The following is a 21,276-nucleotide window of genomic DNA, read 5'->3' as shown; positions in this document are numbered from 1 at the left end:
TTCACCTGTTTATCTGGTGGGGTCTTATCGCATTTTCTTTCCTAACTGGCGATGGTGTGAACTCTGTTTTGGAGTTACTCGTGGTCCTTTTCATTGGGTTATGCTCAGGCGTGTGCGGGGCTTTGAATGTTCAGGAAGGCAGCTCTTGACCTTTGCGAGGTCTCGTCTCGCTTTTGGACCTGGAGTGTCCTGGGTGTGGAGGCGGTCCGCGTGTCCACTCCGCGTTTCTCGGGGTGGCACCCGCGGCCCCTCCCCATGGGGTCGCGGCGGTTCGTGTCTCGGGTGCCTCTCCCTGCCTCGCTTTGCCTTGGGTTGGAATGCGCATGCGCGTGCGTGCTTCCCTGGCAGCATGCATCTCCTCTTGCTGGGCTCGTCGTGTTGGTAGTAACGTAGCGACATTAATGATAACGCTTGCGTGGTATTCCGGAGCTCACAGTGACGCTTTAAGCCTCGTTGCTTCCTGAGCTTGTTGGAGCTGGGTTTTCTAACCCGGGCCGGGTGCGCTGCGTGGCAGGGGCCCCGGGAGGTGGGTTGAGCGCCCTGCCTGGACTCCCCTCCTTCTGGCTCCGGATTGCACCTTCTCAGCGCGCACGCTGGGCCCCCCACCCATCTGTGCAGCTGGGCGTGGATTCATTGCTTTGAGCCCTGGGGGAGCTGAGCCAGTGGGTGTTAGCCCGACTTGGCGAATTGTCGAGTGGTCCTTGGGGCGTCTTTGGAAGATCTTTCTTGAGTCGGGGTCCTTGTGACTGGAAGAAGGTGGATCTCGGGGTGCCCAGGCTTCACTGGATGGTGGCTGGGCCACTTCCTTGCTGTGGGCACCTTAGTGCGCCTGTTTCCCATCACGTTGGGATAACTCATTTACATGGCCAGCATTTATTGAGTGCCCGCTGTATGCCTGGCACTGTTTTGGGTGCTGAGATCTGATAGTGACCAAGACCAGCTCCTAATCCCTGGTGCTTTCACAAGGGGGACAGATAGGGATCGGTGAGATGATAAGGTGATGATGATAAGGGTTGTGTTGGCAGTTAAACAAGATGGTGTGACAGGGAGGACCTTGAGGGCACATTTATTGCGAAGTCAGGAGAGGCTCTCTGAAGAGGTGACATTTAAACTGAAACTCAATGACAGGAAGGAGTTGCCTGTGCCCAGGGCAGGGACTCAAAGGAGGGGGTGCAGTGCCCTGCGGCGGGCACGTCATCGGGAGGAGGCCACTGGGGCTGGGGAGGAGCGAGGGGAGGGCACTTTGTAGGAACTTTGGATTTTGGTCTAAATTCGATGGCAGAGTTCTGACGGGGCAGGAAAAGATCTTTGAAGACCCCGCAGGTGCCCTGTGGGCAGAGGAGAGGAAGCAGTGGCTGGTGCGTTCCAGCGGAGGTGGCACCCGCCTGGGTCGGGTGCTGGCCGTGAGGGCGGGGAGAAGGATTTAGCATGCGTGGCGCCTGGTGGGCTTTGCGATGGCCATGTGGCTGCTGGGAGTTTCATCTGGGGGCGTGCGTTGGTGGGGCCGGGCCGGGTCGTCGCTGTTGTCCCCTGAGATGTTTATCGGGTGTGGCCTATAGAAGGTGTTCGGGGGCAGCCTTCGTGTTAGGAGTAAATCCTGGCGGGCAGTCTGGTTCGGACCCCAGGGCCCTGCAGACATGACTCGTTAACCGGGGCTGAGCCGTGAAGAGCGTTTTTAGCACTGTAAGGCGGGGACATGGGAGTGCTGGCTGGGCGTGTGGGTCCTGGGGAGCAAATGCACACACATTCTGTGCCATCTCCACACTGCACCCCGTAACCAGGCTCCTCACCCTCTCCACCCAAGAGCCCCTCCTGTGTATCGCGCTCCTGGGGCGCCAGCCGCCTGCTAAGTGGTCTGTGTCATTTGTCTGGTTCTTGGTTGCCGAGTGCAGTGTGTCGCGGTCTCCGGCAGCCCCAGTGCAGGGTCTGACAGGCCTGCAGACCCCCCCGTTTCTACCTCCATGAACTTGGGCGCGTCCGTTGACCTCGAGACGAGTCCGCTCCTTCTTCTCCGCAGTGGGGCAGTGATAGTAGACTGCTCGTGAGGGTTTACTGTGGCAGATGCTCAACTAATGGTAGCCAGTGCCCTTGTCATCATAGTCACCATTACTGTCTGGGAGCCTGAGGTGCCACCGCCAGGCAACTTCTATCAGCAGGGTAAAAGCAATCTCTGAGGAAGGGCGACGGTGGACTCTGGCCTCACCATGGCAGGCAGTGGGGTCGTGAGCCACAGCCCTCTGCTCGTCGTGGCCAGAGCTGCCTCTGTGCCCACTGCGGGACCAAGGAGCTGTCGGCACGGGCAGTCTGAGCTGTGAGTCTGCAGAACCTTCTGCTGGGCTCTCGGCTCAGAGGGAGCCAGAAGTTAAAGTTACTGGGAGAGTTCGAGTTTTGTCCTGGAGAAACCACAGTGCCTTGGCCTAACTGTTCAGGGGATCTGTGGTGGCGTGAATTGGGCATTGTTCGTTTTCAGTGTGGCAGGAATTTAAAAGCAAGTGATGCTCGGTTCCACCTGGTGCCCGGGAACCTGAGGGATGGCCGCCAGTCCTGCAGGCTCTCCGCCTTTGCCCCCCCCCCCAAGTTTGACAAGCTGCGTTTATCTTTAGGCTGACGTAGCTTGACTGAGAAGACACCTTCTGTTTACCTCCCTCGAGAGTGGGCCACAGGCTACTCATAGCACCACGGAGGGCAGAGGGCAGAGGTCGGGAGCTGGTTTGGAACTGTGGTTCTTTGGTCAGTGGTGTGGCACAGGAAGCTAAGGCTGGGGTTTTCTGCAGGTGATATGGTCTTCCAGAGCCTGACGGCTGACCCAGCAGGAAGGGCTGGTCAGTCTCAGCAGGGCCACCAAACTGCCCATGAGGGTGAGGGAGGGTCCTGGCGGTGGCTGGCCCTTGGTTCCCCTTCTCTAAACGAAGGGAGTAGGTCGGTCCCTCTTGCACCAAAATACGAGCCCCTGGTCACAGTGATAAAGTATCACCGGGGGAGAGAGAAACCAGCAACAATGTAATATTTGAGTTTATAATAAATAGCTCTGGAGTGTATCTTGAAATTTCCTTGGCTCTGTTTAGACGGGGAGGAAACCCAGGCTTGTTGGCCGCACCGTGCCAGGCCGGGCTCTCCATCAGTCCCATTCAGCACCGGGAACCTGGGATCAGAGAGGCCACACTGCCTGCCACTGTCACAGAGTAGGGGGCAGAGCCAGAGTGGAAGCCTCCTGGAGCCTGGGGGCTTTTTCTCTGTGTGTGGGAAACATTATGCTAAAGACTTATTTGTCATGAATAGTGTTTGTCATAAAACACAGAGTCCCTGTAAAGATCTGTGAGAACCTGGTATGCGCAGCCCTCTGCTTTCTGCCGGCAGCTGAAGCTGGCTGGCAGAGGGGCTGCTGTTCCTTTAAGGCAGGTTCTCCGCGGGGATTGCCGCAGCCCGGGGTGGGGGTGGGGATGCGGGCTGAGGGTGGTGCCTGTCTGACGGATCCCCCTCCAAAGCCCTCCTTGCAGCCCAGACAGCCCCGTGACGGTCCCTCTGCTTAGGTCTTTCCTTCCCACCAAAGCTGCTGATTCATCCTCCGGAGTCGGCCCAGCTGTGGGGCTGGGAGCTGGGGCGCCCGGCTGCCGCTGGGTGGAGAGTCGGGCCTCCCGGGGGGGTTAGGGGGGCTCCCGGAGCCTCTGCGGAGGCCCTGCGGTGGGGTGGGGAGGGGTCTCTGGTGGCACAGAGATGCAGGTTGGCGGTGAGGTGGGGGTGCGGGGCGAGGTCACCTGACAAGGGCCGGGTTGACCCATCCTTTCTCGCTGACTCTGGCCCCCCTCTGCAGGGTGCTTCCAGGATGACCGCATCGTCTTCTGGACCTGGATGTTCTCCACCTACTTCATGGAGAGAGGGGCGCCGCGGCAGGACGACATGCTTTTCTACGTGCGCCGGAAGCGGGCGTTCACGGGCAGCGAGAGCGGCGCCGACCGGCGGAAGGTGAGCAGTCCCCTCCGGCCGCAGCCGAGCCTGCGGGGGCTTCCCTCGGCGTGCAGGTGGGCTTCCCGGCAGTCCTCGCGCATGTCGGGAGGGGCAACCAGGTTCCCTGAGCTCCTGCCCCGTGCCAGGAACCTCGTGGAGGCGGCACGTGCTAGCTGATGGCAGGATGTGCTGGGCGTCTGTTTACATTGTTGTTAACCTTCGCCATGACCCTGAAAGGCGGTGATTACTGTTGTACCTTTGAGGAAACTGAGGCTCAGAGGCTAAGCGAGTTGGCCTCCATCGTAATTAGGAAGTAAGTGACAGAGCAAAGCTTCGTCCTCGCAGTCCAGGGTCCTCCCGTGGGCAGCATGGTGCGCATCAGTCACTGATCCCAGACCGTGGACCAGACAGAGTGCTGAGCCCTCTACTTCCTGACGCCCTGTGTCCTTCCCAACAACTCGACAGGGCGGATGCCATTACCCCTTTTACGGACGAGGACAGCGAGTGTCCAGAGGTGATGGGACTCCTCCAAGGTGTTTCATCCGCTCAGTCTAAGCGTGTAGAAGGGGTCATGAAACAAACTGCATGTTTCCTTCTCTGTTTTTCAGAAGCTTTACTAGTTTGTACAATGTTTAAGCCACTGTGTTGCCAGGCGTGGGAATACATGGTTTTCCTTTTAACACAAACGGTTGGGGGCAGCAGAGGCTGCTCTGGAACTTGCAGCCTGCCTAGCTCTGTCCCTGGCTGGGCCCGGCCCTCCCCCGCCGTGTGCTGGCTCTCTGAGCCTCACCCGTGCGGATAGGTTTGCTGCAAATGGACAGGCCTGGCTGCTGTCACATTCTGCTGCATAGGAGACACGGTGCCTTCCTTGCCCTGCTGGCCCTTTGCATGCCAGTAGCCATACAGCCGGTCTGGCTGGGCGCATGACATGCAGGAAGACCCAGGGGCTGGCCTGGGTCCCCTGGCGTTCGTCTGGTTTCTGCAGCAGCCGGCTGTGTGACAGTGCACTGTCATGGGACCTGTGGGCACTGGGACCCAGAAGTGCATCACCGTGAGCCAATGCAGTGTGGTAAACACAGCGAAGGAATGGGAGTGGTCAGCAGAGCCACTTGGGTGAGCTGAGTCTTGAGGGGGAAGCTGTTCCGCAGCTGGGGAAGGCGATGGCCCCAGCCGTCAGCCTGGAAGCATCCGCCAGCGTTCCTGTGGTCGCTGGTGGTTCTGCTCAGCTGCGATGAGGCACACAGGAAACGAGGTGGGCGGGGCCAGATCGCGGAGGACACCGAAGCCACGCCCAGGAGTGGGGTGTTCTCCCCAAGGGCCCAGGAAACCACCAAACCTGATACATGGAGGTGGAGGTGGGGAGGGACCGGGCGCAGTTCCTTCCAGCAAGCCCTCGGGGGTGGGTGGAGGGGCTGGAGAAGGCTGGAGCAGAAGCAGCAAGAGGCCGCCCAGGAGGCCGCTGGTGGTGTCCTGAACTGGGGTGGGGACGTGGGGTGCAGACAGGTGGTCAGATAGTGCCAAGGAGTGGCCTTAACCAGCAGCTCTCAGGCGACTGGACTGGGCGGAGGGGAGACTCCACCGGGGCCCAGGGTGGTTGCAGTGCCCGTCATGGAAGGTGACACGGGGGTGTTGAGTGTTGGGTCGAGTAGGTCGGAGGTGCCTGTGGGACGTCCAGATGGCAGTGGCTTCCAGGCTGCCTGTCTGGAGCTCAGCAGAGGGGTCAGCAGAGCGCGCAGGGGCAGAGGCGGGGACTCGGGACGCTTGGCACCTCGGAGCGCGTGGGAAGAGGAGGGGGGCGTGGGGGGGCGAGAGGCCGGGACGGCGCCCTGAGCTGGCCCGGCCCTGGCGGGAGCAGAGGGCAGACACCAGGCGCGACTGGCGGGGGCGGGGGGGCTCACCCCTCTGGCCTGTTGGCATCGACTGGTAGACAGGCGTCTTTTTGCCAAATCTGGGTCTTTTCCCAAAGGCCGTCCGTTGTGACCAGAGGCTCTAATGAGGACTGGCTGTGTCTGAGACACTCAGCTGTCCCTGGAATTTCAAGGCCAGCAGAGGCCCCAGCTCTGGCCAGGAAGGGCTTTCTCAGCCCTACTAGCCCTGGAATTCTCTGGGAGGGGAGGCAGAAGGGAGAGGTCAGGTCTGTGTCTTCCCGGAGAAGCCAGGTGGAGCGGTGAAAGGAGTGGGCAGGTATGGCTCTTACCTGGGGGAAGAGAACTTCCTTGGACCCAGGACTGAGGAATTTGGAGCAGGAGGGCGCAGGGTCATGGGCAAACTCTTCTGAAGATGGGGTGGGGTGGGGAGGCGGTGTTGAGGTCAGTGAGGGGAGCCTGACTTCACGGGAGAATGTGGCAGTCCAGCTTTTCATGTGCTAGAATATTCCATTGAACACCCACAGTGAGCTATGTCTAGATGCCCCTCCCAGCACTGGGTACACAGAAATGACTCAGACCTGGCCCTGTCCTCGGGGAGCCACCTAGTCTGTGGCGACAGGCAGTCAGCACAGCCAGTGACACACAGGTCCACTGGTGCTGATTGTGGGAGGAATAGGGGGGCAGGAGGGAGCCCACAAAGAGGAAGGAGGAGGGGACATCTGGCTAGAGCTTCGTAGGATGGAGAGAGGGGACGGTGGTAGCCTGAGGACATTATGTGTGGAGGGACCAGTACCGTGGAGCAGAGGGGGAGCCAGGAGCACATGCCGCAGCGCCGGCCAGGGTGGGCTGTGTGGTGTCTGGCCACAGCGTGTGGAGGGCAGGGGTCACGTCGCGATTGAGGAGACCCCATGGGCCTAGGGGTACGGGGTGGGTGGGGAGGGGGAGTGGCCGCTTCCCCGGCAGCTTCCTGCCCCCGTGATTCAAAAGAGCAGAAAAGAAAGCCTTCTGCAGCGCCTGCGCCCTGCAGGCCCTCTGCGGCAAGCCCAGGCTGCTCCCCACCCCCTTCCCATCCTGCAGCCAGCCGCTGGTACCCAGTCGCCATAGCAACCCGCCCAGCTTCCTGCGCTAGGGTGGATGGGTGGACCTGCTGCCTGTTGGTGGGATGGGGGGCAGCAGTGTGGGTGGGACAGAGTGCTAGCACCCTGCCACCCTACTGCAGGGCCCGAGGGACAGCCTCAGAGGCCCCGTTCTTGCTTCGCTCTGGGTCGCATGGCTAGAGACGGAGGGGCAAGGCTGCAGTCCACGTCTGCGTTAACGCCTGCCCAGTGCAGTGGTCAGGGTGGAGACCGCCAGGGGCCACTGTGGGGCCGACTCACCTCTGCCCTGCGCCCCGCAGCTGGCTGAGGCCGAGCCGGAGGTGGAGGTGGAGGTGGAGGTGTACCGGCGCGACTCCAAGAAGCTGCCCGGCCTCGGGGACCCTGACATCGACTGGGAGGAGAGCGTCTGCCTGAACCTCATCCTGCAGAAGGTACGGTGCGGTGGGGGCGGGGCTCCCGAGCCAGGGCCCTGGCGAGGCCCCAGGGACAGCAGAGCCCTCCACGCACCCCGTCCTGCGCTCTCTTCCAGCTGGACTACGTGGTGACCTGTGCTGTGTGCACACGCGCTGACAGCGGGGACATCCACATCCACAAGAAGAAATCCCAGGTGAGCACCCGGTTCAGCCCAGAGGTGGCAGCCCCCCGGCCGCACGCCGTTTGGGCTGGGGAGAGAAGCGCCGCCCCCCTCGCTTCTCTGCTCCCAAGGTGAGGGTCTGACTCCGGAAGCGCAGTCAGCTCCCGGGGTCCTGTGTCCTGTGCATGAGCTCAGAACGCAGCCACCGCAAGCAGAGCTCCTACCAGGGCGGCTGTGCTTCCGCATGGCTCTGAGCACTGCCACCACGGTGACCCGTGCCTCGGACACCAGTCGAGTGGCTCTGGGCCTGGGTGCGGGGGCGGGGCCTCACTTTGTCCTTAAATCTCCTTCCAGCAAGTGTTTGCGTCCCCCAGTAAGCACCCCATGGACAGCAAAGGGGAAGAATCCAGGATCAGCTACCCCAACATCTTTTTCATGATCGACAGCTTCGAGGAGGTGAGCACGCCTCCCTTCAGGCCACTGTCAGGGGCTGCCGGAAGCGGCCCTCCCCCAGGCCTCACGCCCTCGCAGGAAGGCAGTGGGTGGCCGGGCCCCGGGACGGGTCTGCTCTCCTGCCAGTGTGGTCCCCTCTCCTCCTGATGTGGGACTTGGGGCGTGTGAGCTCTGTGACCTTGGAGCCTCAGCTTTTTCATCTGTGAAATGAGCAGTGTGATCGTCTGTCCTACCCAACCCCCCACCCCCAGGTCAGGGGTCAGGGTTGGGATCAAAGGGGCCCGTGAGCGGGAGAGTGCATCGTAATCGCCTGCAGAGAGCGCTGCCCGGCCCAGCGGAGTCAGCGCCGTCACCTTTAAACCCTCAGGCAGCCTCTCCGCACACAGGGGTCCTGCGGTGCCAGGCACAGGGTTTCAGGAGTGACCCAGGCCATGCTTTTGTTTTAAGGTTGGGAAACCTGGGACCCGAGGCAGAAGGGGACTCGCCTGGGGAAGCCCAGGGTGCTGGGAGGAGCCCGCGCCCGTGCTGCTCCTCTCCCCTGGGGCCCCGGCGGTGCCTGTGCCATCCAGAGGTGGTCGGGCCCCAGAGGCCTCGCGAGGGATGGAGCAGGGCTTCTGCGGTCTCCAGGATTTGGCGGTGTCTCAGAGCACCTTAGGCTTGGGGGCCTAAGTATTCCCTTCAGGCTCTCAGGTCTGAGATGAGACCCGAGTCTGTGTGGCCACGGAGCTTGGCGTCCACGCCAGCCCCTGAGAGCAGTGACTCGGGCAGGCGGCCCCTGTCCGCGCTCCTGAGCACACAGCCATGAGGCTCAGGGCAAGGGCAGGGCGGCGGGGCGCCCACAGCAGCACTGGAGGGGACCCTAGAACGTGGGCCGACAGTCCTTGTAAGCTGCCTGACTCCTCAGCCCGAGGAGGTGCGACGAGGGACCGCCCTCCAAAGGCCAGCGGGGGCTACGTCCTCTTCCGGTCCCCGAGTCCCATGACCATCCCCTGCCAGACACCACCCTGTGCTGCATTCAGGCCGTTTGTGCGCTGGACTCAGCAGAGGGCGGAAGGGCTGGGGGCCTGGGGCCGACATCTCGACTTCGGCAGCTCCGTGTTCTCAGCTGCAAAGTGGCGGCGCTCTGAGCAGCCTCCCGGGCAGCGGCAGCCGGAGCGAGTGCGGGGCGCTGGGCGGAGGGCAGGTGCGGGGCGCTGGGCGGAGGCAGCTGACAGTTGCCGTCCTCGCCTCCGCCTCGTGCCCCACCCCAGGTGTTCAGCGACATGACTGTGGGGGAAGGAGAGATGGTCTGTGTGGAGCTGGTGGCCAGTGACAAAAGCAACACGTTCCAAGGGGTCATCTTTCAGGGCTCCATCCGCTATGAGGCGCTCAAGAAGGTGTATGACAACCGGGTGAGTGCAGGGCCCAGGGGAGGGCCGCGCCCCGCCTGTCCCCACCTGCTCCGCGCCGTAGCCGCCCCTCCTCTGGGCGCTTGCCGCCTGGCTGGCCACAGCGGCTCAGGGCTGCTTCGTGTTGCTCCTCGGGGCGCTTGCCGCCTGGCTGGCCACAGCGGCTCAGGGCTGCTTCGTGTTGCTCCTCGGGGCGCGGCTCAGCCCGCTCAGGCCACTGCGAGGGCGGCCGCGGACCTGGACCGGGAGGAGCAGGTGGACGGCCGCTGTCCTGAGCTGAGCGCCGTCTGGGTCCTCTGTCCCCAGCCTGGCCCTGGGCCTGCTGCAGGCGTGGGTCATTGGGCAGTGGGGGCGGCGGGGGAGACGTCAGTGGGGATCCGAAGTGTCCCAGCCTGGACCTGCCTGTGGAGGGCGTGGGCCGCCCTCACTGTGTACGGCTCCTTGAGGGCTGGTCGCCTTGCTGCGCCATGCGCCCCACCGCGAGGCCCCCACAGCCCGGCTCAGGCCAGCCCCTGCCCACCCACAGGTGAGTGTGGCTGCCCGCGTGGCACAGAAGATGTCGCTTGGCTTCTACAAGTACAACAACATGGAGTTTGTGCGCATGAAGGGGCCGCAGGGCAAAGGCCATGCGGAGATGGCGGTCAGCCGTGTGTCCACTGGTGACACGTCCCCCTGTGGGACCGAAGAGGACTCCAGCCCGGCTTCCCCCATGCACGAGCGGGTAAGGGCTGCACACCTCGTGGGGAGGCTCCTGCCCCTGCATCCGCTCCTCAGGGTCTCCTGAGCCTTCCAGCCCCCAGTGAGGGTGTTGCCACCCCCATCTGCCCAGGGAGGAGGCCGAGGTTCAGAGGGCAGGTCACTCACCTGGGGTCACACAGCAGGTTAGTGCCTGGGCCGGAGCTTTCTGCTTCCCTGAGCTTGTTGGCCGGTCCTGGCGCCTGCTTCAGTGGGCCTGCCGGGTGAGTGTGGGCCGGTGACAGGCCTCCCCCGGGTGAGATGGGGACAACGAAGAGTTAGCCCCGCCCCCTGCCCCCTCGTGACAGTGGGCTGTGCACATGGAGGCCCTGAGGCCGGCAGCCCCTGTCTCTGGCCGCCCGCCCCCTTGTGGACAAGGCGGTGTGCGGCTGCGCTGTGGGGTGCCCGCCAGCAGCCCCGGGGCAGGGGCCAGCATTCCTGTCTACAGACCCCGGAACCCAGGGGTGCTGGGCCTGCTCGCAGTACCCCAGGCCACATGGCTCTTGTTTGACAGCACTGAGTCTTGGAGCCCTGCTCCTTCTCGGCCTTCCCTGGGGTGGGGACCCAGGTCAGCAGCAGCCTTGTTCCCAGAGCTTCCCGTGGGGCCAGGGCAGCTTTGCCCTGCTCGGGCCTTCTAGACGGGGCTGCCCAGAGCTGGGGTTGTTGGAGGAGGACAGGAGGACGAGTCAGCACGTAGGGGCAGGGGGCAGCCTTGCTCGGCGCATCTCCAGGCTGGCGTGACCTGGGCCACGCCCCTTTTCCTCAGTCTGCTCATCCAGAGACAGGGCGAAAACACCTGCTCCAGCACCTGCTCGGGCCTCGGCCCTCGTGCGGGGGGGTTGTTCCCCAGGGCGCAGCCGCCGCAGTGACGTCGCTGCTGATGTGCTTGGGGCATGGCCCTTCAGAACAAAAGCAGTGCCCGCCCACCCAGGTGCCGGGATGAGGGAGAGCACGTTACCACTTTTAATTCTGTAGAATCACGTTGACTGTGTATCTCCAGGTAGCCCGAGGGCGGTTTTCCTTCTCCATATCTTTTTTTAAATGTGTGTGTCTTCTGCAGTGAATGTGTGTTATAAGCAGAACACAAACAATAAATGCTGTTTTTCGCAGAGATGGGTGAGAATTCCAGGCAGGGGCCTCTCTTGTCATTGGGATAGAGGTAGTTTGTGTTCCTGAGCTCATTTCTCAGACAAGGAGCCTGCTTCTCCCTGGCCCCGAATTGCCCACTGAGACTCTGACAAAATGTGTATGTGACGTTCTCGTGAAATATGGCCTGGGCTCCGGCCTAGGCAAACCCGGGTGCCGGTTCCAGCCAGCTGTTTGCTGAGCAATGACAGACGTGTTATTAGGCCTGCATGAGCCTGGATTTTCTCACCTGTTGAATGGGAGCGGTCACTTCGCCCTCCCAGGGTGGCTGTGGGGGGTGACGGAGAACAGCACTTACGGAAGCCCCCGGCCCGGAACAGCAGGGAGGCCCTGGGGCCCAGTGGCCAAGGCCACACGGTGGTGGGGCCACCGGGGCCCGTCCAGGCTCCTGCCACTTCTGTGCTCTCTGTCGCTTGCGCCCCTTTTCTTGAGGGGGGCGGGTCATTCGTAACCAGCGCATGACAAATGCAGATTCTGTGTGTATTGTGGTTTCTGGTGTTTGTTTTTTATCTTTTAAAAACCTTCCCTGAGTTGTGGGAGGACCATCCGGAGCCAGCGGCCGCCAGGACTTCGGTGGAAGTCGGAGCCGTGACGAGGAGGCGGATGGGGCTCCCGAAGTCTCGGTCCCAGCTCGTCTCGTTCCTCAGATTCTTGTTTGCATGGGGAGGAGGGAGGAGATGGGCCAAGTTCCCTCTGCCTGGAACGCCCTTCCCCCCCTTCTTCACCTGGCGAACTCCTACTCGTCCTTCAAGACCCAGCTCGAGCGGCATCTCCTCCAGGAAGCCTTCCCTGATTTCTCAGCTGTCGATCCCTTTTGCCTCTGTGCTCCCCTATATTCTGTGCCTCCCTCTTTCTGTCTCAGCAACCGACATGCAGTCTGTAGTTGTCACTTTTGAGTCTGTCACCCCCAGAAGACTGTGAGCTCCTTGAGGGCAGGGACCAGTGTCATGTGCCTGTCCTTGGTGCTGCGCCCGCCGGGCCCTGCGTGGGTGTGGAGAATGTTTGGTGAACTGAACAGTGTGGTTAGAAGAGGAGATGGAGGTGTAGACTCCTTAGCCATAGCACGTCTGTGAAAGATTGGTGGGGTGAGGGGTGGGGACCTATCAGCCGAGAGAAGACCTTAGGGTCAGGTGCACGGCCCCAGGGCCGAAAGGCGTGGGGCCAGTCCCAGTTCTGCCACCGTCCTGCTGGGCAAATTTGGACAAGCCCAGGCCGCTGTCCGCCTCGGTTTCCTCGTTTGTCTAATGGGTCTAACGCTGGTTCCCGTTGGGCAGGCGGGTCGGGAAGTGTCCGTGGATCCGTGTGCCACGGTAGGTCCTTGAGTGGTATCAGCAGCCGGCCTTACTTTGAGCTTGCACGATCCCCCCATCCGTGTCTGAGGCCCATGGGAGGGCAGAGCTGGCGGCCCGGCCGTGCTGCTGGCCCGAGCCAAAACTGGGTCCCAGCGTCTGCCCAGCCCCAGATGGCCGGCCTCGGGAGGGCGGGTCGGAGCCCACAGCCCGAGGCCCCTGCGCCCCAGCCAGGCACTCCCCCCTGGAGCTCCGCATCGGGTTTAGAGTGAGGGCAGGTGGTGAGTGTGCTTTGGGACCCCTGGCGGTAGGCAGGCCGTGATGATGACTATGGCCATTTGTCCCCAGGTGACCTCCTTCAGCACCCCCCCAACCCCAGAGCGGAACAGCCGGCCCACCTTCTTCTCCCCCTCCCTCAAGAGGAAGATGCCCCGGACTCTCATGGCGGAGATGAAGAAGTCTCACTCGGCCAACGACAGCGAGGAGTTCTTCCGGGAGGACGGCGGTGGAGGTGACGCCCTTGATGCCTGGAGTGTCCCCCGGGCCTCCAGTCTCCTCTTGTCCACTCACTCACCCATTCACACTTAGCGGATGCCGGGGCCCTTGTGGGGGCACGTTGCTGTGGACAGACAGTCCCCCTGCCTCGAGCTCCCGCCCCACTGGTCTGCGTTTGGGGGCTCACAGACTCCCTGGAGGTGTGGTCTCACGTCCACACACTGGGAGGGAGAGGCCGGCCCCGGGTCATCCGTGCACCTTGCGACGTCAGGCTCTGCGGTTTCACTCTTCAGTGCTGTCCCTGGCCCCCTCACCCTCACTCTAGAACCTTCTGTGGGGTGTCCCGCAGGGTCCCCTGGCTCCGCCCCTCCTGGATCCCAAGGGCCCACTTGTGGTCTGGCCTTCTGGAGCCCAGGCCTGTCAGCAGGCAGAGGCCCTCGGTCCGACCCACTCGAGTCTGCAGCCACCCGCAGACCTGCGTCCCCGCTGCTGCGCGCCCGGTGTTGGCCTCACCGTCAGCAAGCCGGGCGCCGCAGCCGGTGTCGTGGCTGTCACAGGAGCAGTGGGAAGCCGCTGCAGGGTTTTAAGGGGGGACTGGAAGTCAGATTTGAATATCCAAAATCCCAGTGAGCGGTCCGTATGGCGAATGGAGGACAGGGCTGGCTGACAGGCAAGGTGGGAGGTTCCGGTCGGTTCCAAGCTGGTGGGCGTGAGCGTGTCTGGCGCCATTGTCCTTAGGACCAGGCTGGGCGCTGGGCACAGCAGGAACTGCACGCCCGTCTGCCAGGCCAGTGACAGGGGAAGGATCCGCCAGTAGCACAGGCAGCCCTGGACAGGGAGCTGGCTGTGTTGCTGACTGGTCCTGCCCGCCAGGACCCAGGGGCAGAGGGCCCTGCTGGACCCTGGCTGGGGCCTGGAGGCCCCAGCCCTGGCCTTGACCTGCTCTTGGGTGAGCTCGGGCAAGTGCTTTCCTCCGCTCAGCTCATTTCCAGATTTATAGGGAAGTGCTAATAACCACCTCGCTGCCTCCGTGGGTGGTGACCCGTAAGACTGGGTGACGCTGACGAGTCATCTCAGCCTCGCCCATGTCCACCGGGAAGCAGGACGCAGGGCAGTGACAGCGTGCCGGTGTGCCAGACCCCCCCACGGGGAGACTGCAGGACGGAGGGGCAGGGCAGGGCAGGGTCGGAGGGTGGAGGAGGCCCCGGGGATGGGGCGGGGCAGGGCGATGGAGCACCCAGCACAGGGAGGGCCTGGGCCGAGAGGAGGCCGGCCGGAGTGGGCAGTGTCTTCCCAGGGGCCGTGCAGCCTGGGCCCTGACCCGGCGTCTTCCCTCTAGCTGATCTGCACAATGCCACCAACCTGCGGTCTCGGTCGCTGTCTGGCACGGGGCGGTCCCTGGTCGGGTCTTGGCTGAAGCTGAGCAGAGCGGATGGGAACTTCCTTCTCTATGCACACTTGACCTACGTCACTTTGCCGCTGCATCGGATCTTAACAGGTGAGGCCAGCCCACGTGGAAAAGCAGCTGCCACTCTGCAGTCACTCTGCGGACCCTGGTTCCTGGGCCCTTGGGTCCCCGAGGCCAGTCCGTGGGTGTGTGCCACCCCATCCCAGCATTTCAAGTCAGGAGCTCGTCAGTGGCATTCACGCAGGTCCCTGTTCACTCCACGCGGGGCCTCTGGGACAACTCCCGCCCCGAAGGTGTCCCTTTGAAGGTGCTCTGGTCCCCTCGTCTGCAGACCCTTGGGTGTTCGTAACTCGTGGGTAGGTGAAACCTGGGGGCCCATCACTGACCGGGGCCTTGCCAGGCAGTGGCTTTGGAGTCAGGCCAGGCTCTGCGGCCACCCTGGCCCCGTTTCCCTGTCCTCAGGATCAGGGGACAGCAGCTCTGCAGGTCTGCGGGTTGGAAGAGAAAGTGCCCGTGGACCAGCCGGCGTGGGCTTCCCTCACGAGCGGGCCGTCCTCGCCGTCACAGTCACGCTCTGGTTTTAACCCCATCTCACCCGCTTCCCCCCTCTCCCCGCAGACATCCTGGAGGTGCGGCAGAAGCCCATCCTGATGACCTAGCCGTGTGCGGAGCCTGTGCGGAGCCTCCGGCCCCTCTCGGCCCTGGGAGTGCTGCCAAGTGCCTACGCGTCCACCGCCACCGGGGTCTTCTGTGACAACCCAGCGCCGGGGCCGGAGCCAGGCGGGGCCACTCGACCCCTGGGGCCAGGGCCGACTCCACGAACACCAGCCCAAACTGAAGTGCCTCTTTCTCCTCCCCTGCTGGCTCTGCTCCTGCCCTGCACCCCCACCCGTCACCCCCGCCTGTCCCTGGAGAGCCCTCTGCACCCAGAGAGGACCAGAGGCCCCAGGAGGCCATCGAGAGCTCAGAGGAGCTGCCAGCACCCAGCACGTCCAGACCTACGCACCCTACGCGCACGTCCCGACCGGCAGCGGGCGGCGAGCGCCCAGCGGGGGCGCTCTGCGGTCACACCCTCCAGCTCGAGGAGGACAGTTTACCTTCGTAATGCTGTGCCAACAAACTTCGCATCCGAGTGGGTCCCGGCGTCCGTCCTCCCTCGCTTACCGCTTGGTTCTAGTGGGTGACGGCGGGGAGGCGGGGAGGGGGGGAGGCGGGGAGGCGGGGAGCCGGGGAGCGCAGCCGTGGGATGCTTCTGCCCTGGGCCGCGGACACCGCAGCCCACGCCCGTTCCAGAAAGGCCGGCCGCTGGGCGGACAGGCCCCGACCCCGCCGGAATGGCCTTCGCTTCCAGCCAAAGAGCAGCGCCGACACACCTCCACCGCAGAGACCCCCGCGCGGCCTCAGCTGGCCCGGCCCACAGAGCGAGGCTCGGAGGGCAGGTGGGAAGGCGTGGGAACCAGACGGGAGAAGGGCGGGGTCTCCACCCAAGAGCGGAAGGCTGGGGTGGGGTCGGCATCCTGCCAGGAAGGTTCTAGTAGACCCTCCATCTGTCTCGGGGTCCAGGGAGGAGCTAGGCAGTTCTGCTTCTGGCTTCCTGGAGCCCATGTTGCCTGCGTGTGCTGGTCCCTCCCTCGGGCCAGCTCCACGTGGCCAGCGGGGCCAGCGTGTGTGAGTGGCCGTCCATCCAGCCCCGGCCTCGCCCACAGCCTCGTCCCAGCGAGGAGGATTGCCACGGGGCGTGACAAGAGTTCTCAGACCACAGGTCCTCCTGAGACCAGAGCGTCCCCCTAGCCCAGTGGGAGTGGCCTGTGTGTGGGGGTCTGTTGCTGTGTCAGAAGTCCCCAGGGACATTGGAGGGGTTCCTGCTGTGCGTTTAGAGGTCCATGGGGTACAGGGAGAAGAGGGCGTGGAGGAGCGTCTCTCCATCTGTTTATCCTGGGCTCCGCAACGGGACGACTTGGGGGCTTTCTCCAGATTTTGTATGCTGTTATTAAAAGCGAGCTATTGCATTTCATTCTGCCTCAGTTTGCCCACCTGTAAAATGGGGCCGATACCACCTACCTCACTGGAGTCTCCAGGGTCCCGTACACGGCCCGGTCGGGCGCTGTTCCATGCACTGCTGCTGTTGGGTGTCAGGCTGTCCGGCGCTTCCCTCCCCCACCCCTCAATTCACCCCATCCAAGACGCCGCATGGCAGGGTTGGCTCAGAACATTCTCATGTTCTCTGATGGTGCCCCACTTCTGCTGCAGGTACCTCTCTTCTGCATGGTCTCACGTCCCAAAGTAGTGCCCTTGGGCAGTGGGCCCGGGCCTCGGAGAGCTGCGAGGTGGCCCGGTGTTCCAGGACGCCTCTGGGCGCTGAGCGCAGCCCCCAAGTTTGTGCCCAGGGTGGCTAACAGAACAGCTTTTCCTTCAGGAACATTTTCTCCCCTGGTCATTGGAGTCCGAAGACCCCAGAACTGAGCTCTTGGGAGAAACATGGTCCTGATGTAGCTTTGTGGAGAGATGAGGTAGCCCCTACGTGCAGAAGCACAGAGGCCATCCCTCTGTGCTGCGGGGAGTGGCTCCAGAAGGTTCCCCAGCTGGGGCCAGAAACCAGCCCAGCTCTGAGTCTTGGCCACGGCTGCCAGTCGGCCCTGGACAAGTGTCAGGCTGCTCCCCTGTGAACCTAAATTCTGTCTGCCTCACGGGGGCCGAGGGCCAGCTGCAGGAACGTGTGAAAAAGCTTGGCAGAGCTTAGAAATGTGTGCAAACAGTGGGAGTTAGAGACCACACCTCATTGGTAAAGCGTGCGACAGATGCACACAGTGCTGTGGCTGTTCCAGATCCAGCACGTAGGTGGCACCTCGCATGAGCAGGCGCCGACCGCGCCGAGCACTTAGGGTCCGTCGCCCCCATCTCACGGATGAGGACACAGCCAGAGAGGTCAGTCAGGCGACCTGCCCAGGACTGAACAGCAAGCAGTGAGGGCCGGAGTCCCACGCAGGAGTCTGGCCCCAGCCAGCACCGAGTGGGGGGGTGAGCTGCTCAGCACGGGGCGTCTGGCGGAATCCATCCTCTGACTCCTCCCGCGGGCGCTCCTGACCCTGGACTGAAAACCCGCTCAGAGGTGCTCGGTGACCAGGCCGTACGCCGTGAACTCCGATGTTTGCTCAAAGTGACAAATGACATCAGTGACCGTAACGAGCAACAGGACCGGAACCGGCGCCCCTGCTGGTGGCTCCTGGTGGTGACGCGTTTTCACGCACCGCAAGGCCATCTTCGGTTTTTCCAGAACATGCCTGTCCCTTGACTGACGCAGGGACGAGCGAAGCAGCCTACGTTTCTTAAACAGGAACCGGAGTTAAAGTACAGTTTTCAAGCATAGTTTTACTTTGAAGAAACCTAGGTGTCACTCTTTAGGACGTTAGTCAGAGAGCGCTTTTTATTTTAAAGAGTTGCCGTGGCCCCAGAGTGGCAGGTGACCCGTCACCCCCAGGGACACGTTCAGGGCCCAGAAGGGCGGCAGCGCCCAGTCTTCCGTCCTGGTGTCTTGCTCAGACACCCGGCCGCCTCTAAAAGCAGCCACGTCTCCTTATTTCAAAAGAAGAATCTGACTTAAGATGCAAGTATCAGGCAAGGAGTCCAAGAGAACAAAAAGGAGCCTGGCCACCCCGTAGCGCAGCCAGCGTGGAGGCGAGTGGGCTCGCAACGGGGCCGAACGCATCGCCGGGGAGCGGCTCGGCTTCTGCCTGTGTGCCGCGATGACTGTAGAGACAGGAAGGCGTGTTTATAAAGTGACTTTCCCCCAAAGAGTCTGGCTAGAGTCAAGCCAGGATCTATTTTTGCCTTTTTAATCACAATTAGACTAGTTAGTAGACTTTTGAAAAATTACGTAAATTTTTTTTTTTTTTCATTAAAAGACATTCCAGGGAGCAGTCCCTGTGCAGTTGATATATTCTAATCACTCACTTTTGAAAGGTATATTTGACATAGTCATAATACAGTGGTTTTAAACCACTGGCCAGAATTCTTTAAAGGCTTCACATGTCACAAATCTGCCAACTGTCTAAAGAGGCTTGGTAAGTTTCACTCGTATATCCTGTTGGGTTTTCCAGTTTAGCTAGAATTTAGTTTTATATTCAATTTTTTAAAAATCCAAATGTCTTTTGACATTACAAAGTTCGGGCTTCCTCTCCTCTGTACCAGAAACCAGAATTCCATCTCTTAAACGTAAGCGCCCTGGCAGGACGCAGACTCCGAGGTGTGAAAAGGCAGGTGTCCCTGGCATCTGGCCCCTGAGCGTGAACCAAGAAGCCTCCCGGACCATGCTGCTCTCCTGGCCCTCCTGGGAGATGGCCCGGGGGCGTCAGTGAGTGCTTGCTGGGGCGGCTTTTTCCCTTTTCCCTGACTGACGTCCTCCTCAGTGGATCCTGTCCTGTCCCCGAGCCCCCGGGAGCAGGCAGCCCTGGAGAACTCCTTGGAACACCACAGAAGCCAAATCACGTGAACACCAAGTGGCCTGCGGGTTGGTTCAGAGCCACACAGCAGCCAGGACCTCGTCAGTGGAGGAAGCCACGGACCTGCCCGCGGAAGCAGTTGGTGTTTACGGTTTTTCATCGTGCCCGAGGCGCGCGGGCACTTCTGTCGTCCGGTTCCGGTCCCTGGGCTCCTCAGATCGGAAACAACGGCGCTGCCCCAGGCACGCGGAGGCACCCGGTCTCCCTCACCTTTGCCGTCCCTCTGGTCCCCCCTTCGCAGCAGGTCGGGCAATTTAGGTGTAAATAGCCTCTTTTATGGTTTCCAGACGAATTCTCTGAGAATATTTAAACCTGCAAAGGATACCTGTTAAGATTTTTCACTACTTCGAGGCATAACTAAAGCGATTTCTACAAAATCTATTTTAGCAAAAGCACCGTGATGGCATACACTGACTGCGTCAGAATCGAAACGTCAGCGTTACATCCATGAACAGCAGCGGCTTCCGGATTCACCGCCTTCCACAGACGCAGAGATCATGTCTAAGCAGTGTTTGGGGCTGGCTGTTCGCTGTGCTTTATGATTTTGCATTTCAATTGGAAATTGATTTGCATGTTGAATATTACACTCCTGTCTCTTCCATGTGTCCCTCTAATGAATCTGTACTGGTTATTTTTTTCATTTATTTTTTTTTTTTTATCTCTAATAGGGTGTTTCAGATTAAATGCAGATATGACAGCAACGGATAACTTAGTGACTGACCTTCTTTTGCCCCCAAAGTTTTCTTACACGTTTCTTTTTGAACCGCTGCTGGGGACTGACAGAAACCACCCCGGCTGTCCTCGAGTCACCACGGGGGGTGGCGGCGCTGCTGGTGCTGAGTTTGCACAATTAAAGCATCATTTTCAGCGTTAGTCCTCGGCTCCCCCGGAAAGTAGCGGGGCCCGGAGGCCGTGCTGCCAGGTTGCACCAGCTTTTCCTGGCGAGCCCCTGAAAAAGCCCCGAGAAGCGGAACGATGGCTAGAGTGACCGTCGGTGGCCCTGCGTTCAGGTTTGGTGGGCTCCCGACAGACGGGCTGCCTGGTCTCCCGGAAGATGGCGTGTGGGCTGTGGGCTCCTCGGCTCACCCAGCTGGTGCTGAGCGCGTCCCCACGTCTTCACGCTGATGACGCCACCTGCCCTGTCACCGACTCCTCGCAGATGCAGCCAGCCTCGGAGTCACAGCTCGGGCAATGGGCGTTTCCTTTCCATGGTCAAATGACGTCTATGTCACGGGGTGAGGGGTGTAAGTCAGGCCTGAGGCACTGTAGAAAGTGACAGAAATGAGTGATAAGGGGGGGGGGCGTTTCTGAGAGGAACAGCTACACAAACCTGGAGCTGCAGGAAGGGACGTCACACGGAGCGACGCCTTTTGGGAATGCTGATTGCCGTTGGAAGCATCTGAGCCGGGGGGGTTCGGCGTCACCAAGAGCAGACTGTGGGACGGTTCTGGAGGCAGTTTTGTAGGGCAGAAGAACGACTTCCTTACCATCCACATCAAACCCTCCTCTTGTTAAATAATTAGGAGGTCCTTCTAAAACAATCACCTGAGAAATATTTGCTATTTGGGGAGAAAGTCTCTCCCCCAGAAGCTACCTGCAATAACCCCAGTCCTATTTATGGCCTCCGCTGGAAGGCTCCCATTGTCCGGCAGGTTCTTTTAATTCCGAGCCGCTGGCCTTTTAGGCAGTGCTGTCATGCCCTAGCTTGGAGAACGATGTTGACTGGAAGGGAAAACCTTTGGGAATTCTGTACGGGGAGAGAGATGTAAAATAGTCCATAAAACCGCACCGTGCATTGTAGATGTACATGTCGAATGTGTAAACGAACGTGCGGTACTTTTGTGCTCGGTCGTTACAATGACAACAGCTGGGAAATTCGTATGAGGACAGGACAATGTGTGTTTGGGGGGATCATAAAAGACGTCTTTTCTTTCGCTTCCAGACTTGGCGTCTACATAAGCCAACAGGTGTTTCTTCTCTATATGTAGATTAAGGGTCTTTCATCTTGGAATCCGACTTTAATAAAACAATTAGATTGCTCAGTTTGAAATAACCGTGGCTGTTAGTGAACTTCAATGATTATGTTTTGGATAAACCATTTGGTTCGAACGATTTTGGCCAGTTCCAAAATCCTTGCACGGGCACATGTCTTCGGGCGGCCCGCAGAGAGCCGCATCCAGACCCTGCATCTAAACTGGGGCGGGGTGTTTCTCGACCGCCAAGCAGAGTCCCCACCCACCTCCCGGGGTGCGGCAGGGCTGCAGCGAGGTCCGCTCGCGAACAGACACGGTCCCTGGCAACTCGGGGGTCCCTGGCGACTCGGGGGTCGTGGCTGTTTCCCGCCCTGCACTGCGCCAACAGGGTGATCTGCAGGTCACC

General features: G+C 61.1%; 1 protein-coding gene across 2 annotated transcripts in view; it reads left to right on the top strand.

Annotated features, from left to right (window-relative positions):
- KIAA0930 (KIAA0930 ortholog) overlaps positions 1-19,599 on the top strand; it is a 39,435-nt gene extending 19,836 nt beyond the window's left edge. The window contains exons 1-10 of one of the 2 annotated variants that reach the window (XM_036237650.1): positions 3,600-3,618; positions 3,812-3,963; positions 7,210-7,341; positions 7,440-7,517; positions 7,839-7,940; positions 9,188-9,328; positions 9,852-10,046; positions 12,844-13,006; positions 14,330-14,488; positions 15,017-15,582. In XM_036237650.1, coding sequence (XP_036093543.1) covers positions 3,850-3,963; positions 7,210-7,341; positions 7,440-7,517; positions 7,839-7,940; positions 9,188-9,328; positions 9,852-10,046; positions 12,844-13,006; positions 14,330-14,488; positions 15,017-15,057 — 1,125 coding nt within the window. In that variant the 5' untranslated portion in view covers positions 3,600-3,618; positions 3,812-3,849 and the 3' untranslated portion in view covers positions 15,058-15,582. Of the gene's footprint in view, positions 1-3,599; positions 3,619-3,811; positions 3,964-7,209; positions 7,342-7,439; positions 7,518-7,838; positions 7,941-9,187; positions 9,329-9,851; positions 10,047-12,843; positions 13,007-14,329; positions 14,489-15,016 lie in introns of those variants that run through there. The other variant, XM_016135730.2, reaches the window with a different exon arrangement.
- The last annotated feature ends 1,677 nt before the right edge of the window (positions 19,600-21,276 follow it).

This window comes from Rousettus aegyptiacus, unplaced genomic scaffold, assembly GCF_014176215.1.
Source record: "Rousettus aegyptiacus isolate mRouAeg1 unplaced genomic scaffold, mRouAeg1.p scaffold_m13_p_2, whole genome shotgun sequence".
NCBI lineage: Eukaryota > Metazoa > Chordata > Mammalia > Chiroptera > Pteropodidae > Rousettus > Rousettus aegyptiacus.
This window is presented reverse-complemented; position numbering and strand designations above follow the sequence as displayed.